The 11586-nt window shown below is 39.8% G+C and overlaps 1 protein-coding gene across 1 annotated transcript; it reads right to left on the reverse strand.

Moving 5' to 3' along the window:
- Window positions 1-3334: 3334 nt before the first annotated feature.
- On the reverse strand, window positions 3335-9319 carry KRT27 (keratin 27). Its single transcript, XM_008055821.1, has 8 exons — window positions 8845-9319; window positions 8250-8332; window positions 7708-7864; window positions 7282-7443; window positions 7073-7198; window positions 4042-4259; window positions 3776-3825; window positions 3335-3662 (listed from the first exon to the last, which is right to left on the reverse strand). Exons 1-8 carry the CDS (start codon window positions 9286-9288, stop codon window positions 3523-3525), a joined length of 1380 nt encoding a protein of 459 aa, XP_008054012.1. The 5' UTR covers window positions 9289-9319; the 3' UTR covers window positions 3335-3522.
- Between the last annotated feature and the right edge of the window lie 2267 nt (window positions 9320-11586).

Consider the following 11586-nt stretch of genomic DNA (forward strand, 5'->3'; position numbering starts at 1 on the left):
AACCTATTCAGTAAATGGTGCTGGGAAAACTGGCTGACCGCATATAGAAGACTCAAACAAGACCCCCATCTATCCCCATACACAAAAGTTAACTCCAAATGAATCAGAGACCTAAATGTAAAACCTCAAACCACAAGAATTTTAGAAAATGCAGGACATACCCTCATGGAAATTGGAGCTGGCATCCAATTCCTGAACAAAACCCAAAACCCATAGGCCATAAGAGAGAAGATAGACAAGTGGGACCTCATTAAACTGACAAACTTCTGCAAAGCCAAAGAAACCATCAAGAGAGCAGGAAGACAGCCCACAGACTGGGAAAAAGTATTTGCCAACTCCAGGTCCGACAAAGGCTTAACATCCTGGATCTACAAGGAACTCAAACGTGCTGAAAGGAAAAAAACAAACAACCCCATTATAAAGTGGGCAAAAGATATGAACAGACACTTCTCAAAAGAAGACATCCGAGCAGCCAACAGACACATGAAGAAATGTTCAACCTCACTAATCATCAAGGAGATGCAAATCAAAACCACACTGAGATACCACCTAACTCCAGTCAGAATGGCCATTATTAATAACTCAAAAAAACAAAAAACAAAACAGTTGCTGGAGAGGGTGTGGGGAAAAGGGAACACTTCTACACTGTTGGTGGGAATGCAAACTAGTGCAACCTCTGTGGAAAGCAGTGTGGTGATTCCTAAAAACTCTAAATATCGACCTCCCATATGACCCTGCAATCCGCCTACTGGGAATATAACCTGAAGAACTCAAATCACTCTATCAAAAAGATACCTGCACATGTATGTTTATCGCAGCATTGTTCACAATAGCAAGAACCTGGAACCAAACATGCTGTCCATCAAAAGAGGACTGGATCAAAAAAATGTGGTACATATACACAATGGAATACTACACAGTCATAAAAAAGTACAAAATCATGAATTTTGCAGCAACCTGGATGGAACTAGAGTCTATAATACTGAGTGATCTCTCACAGAAACAAAGATCTGAGTATCACATGTTCTCACTCATATAGTGGACCTTGAACATCTACCATAATACTATAAAAAAAAGGACTGACAGTGGTGGGAAACTACGGGGATGGTAGTGTGGGGAGGGGAGGTACGACTAACGGTAGTCAATATCTGTCTGGGGATGGGGAGACACCCCTTATCAACAAGGGTGCCTGAACGATGCACATTTGTATACCTAACCCTTAACTGTACCCTACAATTTTATAATAAAAAATATGTTTAAAAAAAAGAATTGGATTCTGGTGTGCTAAATCCTCCCACAAAATGGCTTTCCTGGTTTGTTTTGGAAGGAGACACTGCTGGCTTTGCTTATCTCAGACTGGTTGGAGTTAGCGTGCACTTAGCTTCTTGGTCCCTTTCTTGTCAGGAGAAAGGTGGAGTTCTAAGGTTCTTACTAACATAATGTTACTTTGTGGTTAAGCACGCAAACTCTGAGTCAGGCTGCCTGTGTTGACATTCTAGTACCTACTGTCATTAGCTGTGTGACCCTGGGCAAACGACTCGGCCACTCTCTGCCTCAGTGTCCTTATCCATAAAATGAGGATGATAACAGTAGCTACCTCACAGTATTGTTAAGAGGATTAACTGATGTTTAAAATAGAACCTAGCACATAGTAAATGTTGATTATCAATTATTATTGATGTTTCCTGGAGGTTATGTTTAAAAGTCCTCAATATAGCCCGATTCTAGCACAAAGAATTTTTTCCCTGAGTTATGACGAATTGGTGGTCATCTCAAATACTGAGTAAATCTTGGTTAAGTAGTCTAAATTTTTTTAAAATTTAAAGACTTTTTTTTTTACATTAGGATTCACTCTTGGTGTTGTACACTCTATGGGTTTGGACAAACATCTAATGATGTGTATTCATTCTTATGGTATTATAAAGAGTATTTTCATAGCCCCAACAATTCTGTGTTCAGCCTGTTCACCTCCCCTCCCCACAATTCCTGGCTATCACTGATCTTTTTATGGTCTGCATAGTTTTGCCTTTTCCAAAATGTCATATAATTGGAATCACACAGTATATAGCTTTTTCAGGTTGGCATATTTCACCTAGTAATATACATTTAAGTTTCTTCTATGTCTTTTCATGGATTGATAGCTTATGTCTTTTTCAAGCTGAATAATATTCCCTTGTCCTGATGCACCATAGTTTATTGAAACTTTTACCTACTGAAGCATATCTTGGTTGCTTCCAAGTTTTGGCAATTTTGAATAAAGTTTCTATAAATATTTGTGTACAGGTTATTGTGTGGACATAAGTTTTTAACTCCTTTGGGTAAAGGATCCAGTGATTGCTGGATTAGATGGTAAGAGTATGTTTAGTTTTTGTAAGAAGTCACAAAACTGTCTTCTAAAGAGGCCATAAGCTAAGTACTTTGGATTCATGTAGTAGATGCTTTCTTCTCGTGATGTTGATATAAGGGTATAGGATATGAGGACCAGTTTATAAAAAAGTTATGTGTGAAGGTCAGTATTGCCTTAGGTTCACCTGGGTATTATGAAATGCATGGGGGAAAGATAGCAGGGAGGATGGGTTGACAGTGATTGCAATCAACTGTACTGAACCAGCTCTGCAGTGATCGGTAATATGGTACCAGTTCCAGAGAAAACCAGGCTGTTTCTGTCATGAGATTGGTGTGAGGAAGCCAAGTATTCTCACCCTCAAGTAAGTCTGTGGAGGGTTTTCTACTGAGTTTACACCCACGCCCATCTCCATGTAGCCTGAACCACAGGTTAGAGAAACAGGTTCATCGACGGTAAGTGCTAAATATTATTGCCCTAAAAGTTATGTTTGACTCGAGAGACACATTGCTCTGCAATCTTGGATGACAAAACTAAGAGGAGTGTTTGTGAACTCCTACTCTCATGGCAGAGTAATCAAGATTATGAATTAGGCGCCCAGCAGAATTTTTCACTTAACTCTAGTACCCATCTTTCTCTTTCCCCTTCTATCTTCAAATATCTCCATTTATAGCTTTCCCATTATTTTTAGGATGCTGCTGAATCTTCCATTTCTTGTTGTCACTTCTCTGAGCATGTTGACCTCAGGGACTGGATTTTATTAACTGTTTTATCCCAATTACCTGGTATTTAGTGCATGTTCAGAAAGCATTTGTTGAAGGAGGGAAGGGAGACAAAATTTTACAGAGATGTGAAAAAGACTTCACCCAGTTTACATATTAAACTTACTTCTAACTTGTGACTGAATTAAGCAGAGGGAATTAGAGACAAAATTCAGCCCCCATTGAGAGTAGATTTAAAACGCAAAGATTGATCAGAAACCAGGGAAGATGACTTGCAAGAGGAAGAACTTTTATTGAAACATCACCATAGAGAAAGCCAAAGAAATGTTACTATTCTAAAAATAGCTTGTCTTAATTAATTGCAAGAAAACCGAAAAATAAGAAGGCCCTTATTAAGGAACCTAGTTTTGATTTGGTATTTTAGTTTAGGGCCCATTTTTTCTTGGGGACTGGAGTTTAGGAAGGTGCCCTCTGTTCACTCTTGTTATTGACTTTGGTGGGTTTCTCTTCCATGGTGTGAACTCTGGAAGAGAGAACTTTACCACGAGGATCGATTTCTTCAACAACTGTTTTAACAATGGTGGTTTTAGATGAATCTGAAATGACACATGTGAACTGTTAGAATGTCTCCAACTCATAAATGGGAAATAAGTCATTATTTGAAACATATACAAATAAATACTGGAAGCTTAACACAGCTTTTGCTTACCTTTTGTCTGATTCCCAAGGCCTCCAAAGCCTTTTGATTTAGAACAGGAGCTGTAAATATATAGGCAGTTTGTATTAATTATTCCACTCTGTTTTGCTGAGGAAGCTGAAAAACAATACTCAAAGTGGGAGTCCATTGAATTCTGAAATCATATCGGAAGGGTTTTATCTACACGTGATCTGGATCATAGCTACCTTGTGCTTGATTCCAGATGATTTTGAATAACCTTTAGAATAAGTTGTATCCTCAGTGGAAGTGGTACTTACCCATCCTCGCCATCGATCAGGTGGCAGTAGGTCTCGATCTCCTTTTCCAGGTAGGACTTGATGTCCAGGAGCTGTTCATGCTCGAGCTTCTGGCCCTCGGTATCGGTCCTGACCTGGTGCAGCTGCTCCTCCAGGGCCCCGATCTGAGCCTGGATCTGCGCCAGCTGGGTACAGTAGTTGCCCTCGGTCTCCGTCAGGGAGCACTCCAGGGAGTGTTTCTGTGGTTTGGTAAGACAGAGTTGGATAGAAAATGTCACAGCTATATTTTCAGACAAAAACCAAAGCACTTAAGAGATAAGAGAGTTATCCTTGCCTAATGCAAATAATCATATCTATTTGTTTAAAAGACTGTATTTGTTCAATATGAATTGTTGCCTTTATTAGACCTCATACTATTTTTCTGTTTGAGAATGACACAGTTGTGGTGAATGACCTTCACATGCCCAGGAGTTTTAGAAAAGGTGAAATTGTTTCTTCATACACCACAGTGTAAAGATCCCTGCCCTGCACCAATACAGTTTGTGCTTGTCGAGTCTAGCACAATTTGCCACTTTTTCCACAAATAAAAATCCCTCAACACGTTGCTACCTCATTTCTAATCACATGGCAGCTTTGTCTCATGAGGATTACGGCTATTCTATCAAAAAGTAATCCTGTATTGAATTGCACAGAATTTCTACAAGTAGAATAAACCAAACAATTACCTTTTTAGGCATTATTATTTTTTGTGTTTTAGATTAGAAAATGTAGTTTATTTAGAAAGTAAATTGGAGAGAGACAGAAAGAGAGGATTCACCTCCCCAAGAGAGGGGAGGGCATTTTTAGACTTTAAATACAGCAGTTTGATTCATTGCCTTGTGAATCCAAATGGGTTTATACAGACTTGCAGAGGGAACACTTAATGTAACTTCACACGAAGATGAGAGTGTCTTACTCTTTCATCTGCAAGTATTTTTCTATAAAATACTGACTTTATACACACATTCATAGTCCCATTTTTGGATAACTCTGGGGTTTTACTAGCTATCATAGGAAAAGTAAAGACTTGGAAGTTAGAAAATTTGGAGAGACTAGCCTGGGCAACTTGGCAAGACCTCAACTCTACAATAAACCAAAAAATGAACCAGGCATGGTGGCATGTACCTGTAGTCCCAGCTACCTGGAAGGCTGAGGATTGCCTGAGCCCAGCAGGTTGAGGCTGCGGTGGCTGTGAGTGAGCCACTGTACTCTAGCCTGGGTGACAGAGTGAGACTCTGACTAGAAAATAAAAATTAAAAAAAAGAGATAAATTTGGAGAGAAATTGTGGTTCCTCTGCACCCAGCTGTGGAATTCTGAGAATTGCTTAACTTCTTTGAATCTCAGATTCCTCTTATGGAAATAATGACAAGAGTTATAAAGTCAGCCTTGCCCATGCCTGGGGGTTATTGTGCACTCATATGTGGGTGGAAGTGCTGGGAGAATCCTTGATAAAAGGGGTTATTATTATCATTACACACGTTTAGTTTTCTAGCCAACCTTCATGCCTGTACTTTGTTTCTTGTTTATGCCACTTGAAAAGGAACTTGTAAGTGTGCTTAGTCAAGTGACCAAAGGAATGCTAGTTGTAGCTAGGAGGGGTGCAAGCATATTTTTGTTCTCTGTAAGCAGTGCTTTTTTTTCTTTTTTAAAAAAGTTGGCACAATAATTGTACATATTTATGGGGCACATAGTGATATCTTGCTACAATATATAGTGATTGGATTAGGATAATTAGCATACCCATCACCTCAAACATCCACCATTTCTTTGCATTGAGAACATTAAAAGTCCTCTTTTCAGCTGGGCATGGAGGCTCACTCCTGAAATCCCAGCCCTTTGGGAGGCCGAGGTGAGAGGATTACTTAGCCTAAGAGTTCAGAACCAACCTAGGCAACATAGTGAGACCTCGTCTCTAGAAAAAATAAAAAAAATTAGTCAGGAATGGTGGCACACGCCTGTTGTCTCAGCTACTCAGGATGCTGAGGCGGAAGGAGTACCTGAGTCTAGGATTTTGAGGCTACGGTAAGCCGAGATCGTGCCACTGTACTTCGGCCTGGGTAACAGAGATTATTCGAAGGAGTTGAACAATTCTCAGGGTTCCACGGTTGGGTGCAAAGGAACCACAATTTCTCTCCAAATTTTCTAACCTCCAATTCTATTTGTTTCTCACGATGGCTGGTAAAGCCCCAGAATTTTATCCACACATGAGGCTATGAATGTGTATAAAATCAGGATTGTATATAAAAATACTTGTGGGTGAAAGGTAAGACACTCTTATCTTCATGTGAAGTTACAGAAAGTGTTCCGTCTGTGACTCTATAAACCCATTTGGATTCACAAGGCAATGAATCAAACTGCTGTGTTTAAAGCCTTAAAAGGTAGTTCTTTGGTTTATTCTACTCAAAAACAAACAAACCTCTCTTCTAACTATTTGAAGATATGTAATAAATTATCGTTAACTACAGTGACCCCACAGTGCTATAGATCACTAGCCTGGATTCCTGCCATCTAGCTGTCATTGTGTACCCCTTAGTCAACTCCTCCCTACTTCCCTCCCCACTCCTTCCTATCTCGCAGAAACCACTGTTCTACTCTCTACTTTTGTGTGATCAACTTTCTTTAGCTTCCACGTATGAATGAGAACATAAACAGTGGTTTTTGATCTTTTGACTTGGCAGAGAAGTTTCAGGGTAAAAACCCTTTTCTTTTTTGAGTATCTCAAAGTAATTGCACTGGCTAATTTCTAAGGTTTCCTAATGATTAGCATTGGAGTATAATTTTCAGGCAAAGAGGATTCTCAGGTGCGGAACACAAATGTTTTAGGTCACATTTTTCTCGTTCTTTCATTAGTTGCATGATTTCAAAGAAAATGTGCAAAATGCCAATGTGTCTTTATGTCAGACATAGCAATGAATGGATACACCCTAACATAAGTAATATGTTCTGGAAGAAAATTTTTTTTAACTTTGTTCTCAATTTGTAAAGCCAATCTGTTGTGTCCTTTTTGCTTACCATGGCTAGGAGGGACTGCAGTTCAATCTCCAGGGTTTGAAGAGTGCGTTTCATCTCGGTGAGTTCATTCCGGGCGGAGGTGGTGGCCCCAGCGTCATCTGAGATCTGCTGCTGCAGCGAGGCGCTCTGAAAGGTCAGGGCTCCGGTTAGGGTGTTGTTTGCTGCACCTGCTCCCGGTGCCAGGTAAGCGGGGCCCGGGGTGGCTGTACCTTCTCGTTGAACCAGGCCTCGGCATCTCTGCGGTTCTTCTCAGCCAGGGCCTCATACTCAGCTCGCATGTTGTTCAGCAGGACTGTGAGGTCCACCCCAGGGGCCGCATTCATCTCCACGTTGACGTTGCCTCCAGCCGCGCACTGCAGGACCTTCATTTCCTGGAAAAGATTTGCTTAACCAAATTAGGATCGGAATTATTTTTTTAAAGTGCCAGACAGAAAGGACCCACAGGGTTAGAAACTTTTGGGGAAGAGTTTGGTTCCTTAGAGAAGGATGCAAAGGAACATTCCCAACAATCTAAGCCACCTGGAGAAATCCACAGGTTCCTTTTTGATACTTAAGATATTGTGTTCATCATCTGAAATTAATCTTTAAGTTTGAGAGGGAGTCGATCAGGAAGGCCAGCAAGGTGGAATGTCTACCTCCTCGTGATTCTTCTTGAGGTAAGCCAGCTCCTCGCTCAGAGTTTCCACCTGAATCTCCAGGTCGGTTCTGCACAAGGTCAGCTCATCCAGGACTCTGCGTAGACCATTGATGTCCGCCTCCACGCTCTGGTGCAGGGCCAGTTCATTCTCATACCTTAGGGAGGGATTTGAAAGTTTCTTCATTTGTCATTAGACACAAGTTGTATCACTTTTCAGATCATCATAAGATGCAAGCTTTGAGGTAAAACTATTAAAATAATACTTAAAACTCTGGTTAGGCCACCCCAGGTGCAATATAGATACTTTGAAGCAAGAGAATGAGAAGTCCCCAAATTCTCTCAGATGACCTTGATATCCATTCGCATTAGCCCCCAGATTTCCCAAGTAAAACGTTACTCAGCTAGTTACTCATTCTATTATGCATTTGATTTAAATAACAATAAGCAAAAGACAAAGAATTGAGCCAACTTCAAATAGTCTAAATAAAAGAGAGAAATGCTTAGATCACTTTCCCCTCGATTTTCTTCAGCTCTACTTACTTTAGTCTGAAGTCATCAGCCGTTAGTCTTGCATTATCATTTTGCAGGGCGACACTAGCATTACTTGTAGCTGCAGAAATTATCTGATAAATGGAGAGTTGGTTAAGAGTGAGAAAATGTCTTTTTAAAAAGTTTTCAAATGTCCTTGAAATAAAGTGACCTATGAAATTTTAATAATGTCTAATTTTCAAATTTCCCTGAAATAAAGTGACCTACGAAGTAATAGCAGTACTTCTTATGTTTGTCTCTAATAATGATTCTTTTGAAAGTGGAACATCCAAGTATGGCCTCTTTTATTACCCCTCAGGCCATTAAAAAAGAAAAACTCTTTCTATGGAAAAGCTTATAAATGTATAGCTGTAGACATTGGGCAGTTTTAAATATTTTAGCATACATGCATACCTAATACTCCATAATGGATGGGCCATGTTCAAAGATTAGAATTTTAATATAGATTATTTTTAATATTCATAGCAAGTTATCAAAACTTAGAAGCCGAGGGCAAAGCCCTGTTGTAATAGCTTGCACACCTGGGCATATGTGAGTGGCTAACTAGTCTCTTGAATGTTGGCGCCCATGACATTGCATTTCTTACCTGGTTTTTAAGGTCATCAATTATTGGGAAGTATCTGCTGTAATCATGATCAAGACCTCGGCAAGAACCAGGCCCAAATTTCTCATACCACCCCTTGATCTTCTGTTCCAAGTCGGCGTTGGCCTCCTCTAGGGCTCGAACATTCTCCAGGTAGGAGGCCAAGCGGTCGTTGAGGTTCTGCATGGTCACCTTCTCATTGCCGGAGAGGAGGCCATGCTCATTCCCGGTGAAGGCTGCACAAGAAGCACTTCCCCCGCTCAGCCCTGCCCCAAAACCTCCGGTGGACGAGCTGCCCCCAAAGGTGCAAGAGAAGCCACTTCCAATGCCTGGCCCACCGCACGTGTTTCCAGCCCCAAAGCCTGCTCCCCCAGTAGAAAGCCTCACAGAGCCTGCTCCCCCACAGGAGCCAAGCCGTCTGGATGCGGAAGAAAAGCGCACAGACATGGTGTTCAGACTGAGCGTTTGTTCCAGGATGAGGCTCTAGTGGCGAATGTCCTTCTCAGACACTTTGGCCTGCCTTTATATACACACTATTAGGGTGCTTCTTGATGAACTTTGCTACTCATAGCAAAATGGTGTGTGCCAGCTCATTGTGAATTATCCCTAATTGAGTGATTTTTTTTTTAGTTAATGAATGTCTTTACCCTACTGTGTCCATTTCTGTAGGTGGATGGTTACCTTGGGGTTATTTGTTATCTCTGGAATTGGACAGGGTGGAGTATTATCAAGATGATTATAGTGGTACATTTCAAATTTTGTATGAGTAACCCTTCCTGTCTTCCAGGCTTCAGGAATATACAATTCCTGTAAGAACAGAAAGGTGTGATAGGCAAAGTTCTTTTTCCCTTGCCCAAATCATCAGCATTGTGTTTTCTCCAGCAAGTGAAGCATCATAGTCATAATTTCCTATCAGGTATGTGGAAAATAATTTCAAGACAATGAGTCCATGATACCAAAGGAAGGAGACAAGTTCCTAAAGGAAAATTGAGGGATTAAATGGAATTTTCTTTGGAGACAGAAAGTCTTCCTTTGATTCTTGTCCTTCCTGAATGACCATTTCCGCTGTAGTGGTCTTCTGTCTAAGCTCTTGCTAACCAGGTTAAGGGAATTGGTTAGCCTCCCTGGGCCCCAGTTTCCTCATCTGTAAAACAAAGGGACTAAATTATAGCCTCTATGTTGCCTTTCTAGCTCTAGATTTCTCTTATTTCTGCGCGCCTTCTTTTCACTATTTCTAGACTACTTTCCTGCACTTATTTCCTCCACTTTTCACCTCTTATTTACCTCTAAATTTTGGTTCTACGGTTTTACTGAAAATAATCTCTGAAAGGTCACCAGTCACTGTACCTCTAATCCAATCATTATTTCTTTTCATTATTTTCTTATACCTTCTTGTTTATGTTCAGTACTGACAACCTCAGTCCAACTGAGTTCCCGACTGTTGCTTTCTGAGACTCTTTTTGCATCTCCGGTTGCTCCCCTTTTCTGTTCCATTCATAGTTTCTGTGCTCTGCATTTCATCATTTCTTACAGTTTTCTGGTTGGCATTAAGACTCTTCTTAATGTAGGTTTTGCCTTGTTGATGTGCCCATTTTTCTATCTCCTCTCTCCCATCTCTCTGCCTTTGTTCATGTTGTCCCTTCTAACTGCTTTGTTTTCTTCTTAAAATTAAAAATTATAAAGAATCATTGGAGATCTTGCATTTGCAAAGAACGATTGACATCACTTTCAATTATACAGATTGAAAATGAAGTTGGTAAAAATATAAATTTTCATAACCTAATAAATGAATTTGCAGAAAAGAAAGCCAGAAAGATTTGTCCATCAATCAATAAATTACATTACTAAAATATCATGACTTGTATTACATAAAATTATGTCACAAAATTTGTTTTTGCTACTTTAGTTTATAGTGTTATACATGTCTCATTACTACCTCTATTGAATGTTATAAGTAATTTTTTTTTTAAATTGTATTTTAGCATTTCTAGCTGAACTTTTCTGACTTTTCAACAAGAAGTCCCATATTTTCATTTTGCACTGGGACCCACAAATTGTATAGCCAGGCCTGCTTGTTGGATCTTTTTCTGGGGAAGCTGAAGTGTCCTAGAGAAAAGGTCTCCAGATACAAACATTTGAATGTTCCCCACAAAAAAGGAAGCTCACCACACAACCACCCTGGAGTACAGCACAGACACTTACACTTAAATATTCTCCAAATATTTAAGACCTTAGTCTTGAAAATGAACAGAATTTCAAAGATCATCATACACTGGAAGACATTCCAATGTGAAAGACAGAAATTCAAATAAACAAGCAAAATAGCACTCAGGGGAGATAGAGATAATTTTAAAAGCTGAAGAAAACTTTAAAAAAAGAAACTACCTATAATTATTACCCTTATAAATAGCAACAATAATGTATATTGAAAAAATGAATATCATTAAAGCTGAACAGTAAGCACAAAAAGATCTCTTAGAATTAAAAATTGGCCGGGTGCGGTGGCTCATGCCTGTAATCCCAGCAATTTGAGAGGCAGAGGCAAGAGGATTGCCTGAACTCAGGGGTTCGAGGCCAGTCTGAGCAACATGGCGAGACCTTGTCTCTAAAAAAGAAAAAAAAAAGAATTAAAAATTATCTTCCAAAATAAAACTTGAAAATATAAATTGAAAAATAAACTTTAACAAATCCCCTAAAAAGTAAAAGATGGATATGTGAACCTTGGAAGAGCCAATCTCTCAAGAT

The sequence above is a fragment of the Carlito syrichta genome, unplaced genomic scaffold (genome assembly GCF_000164805.1).
Source record: "Carlito syrichta isolate Samal-C Ts95f unplaced genomic scaffold, Tarsius_syrichta-2.0.1 Scaffold301957, whole genome shotgun sequence".
Taxonomy (NCBI): domain Eukaryota; kingdom Metazoa; phylum Chordata; class Mammalia; order Primates; family Tarsiidae; genus Carlito; species Carlito syrichta.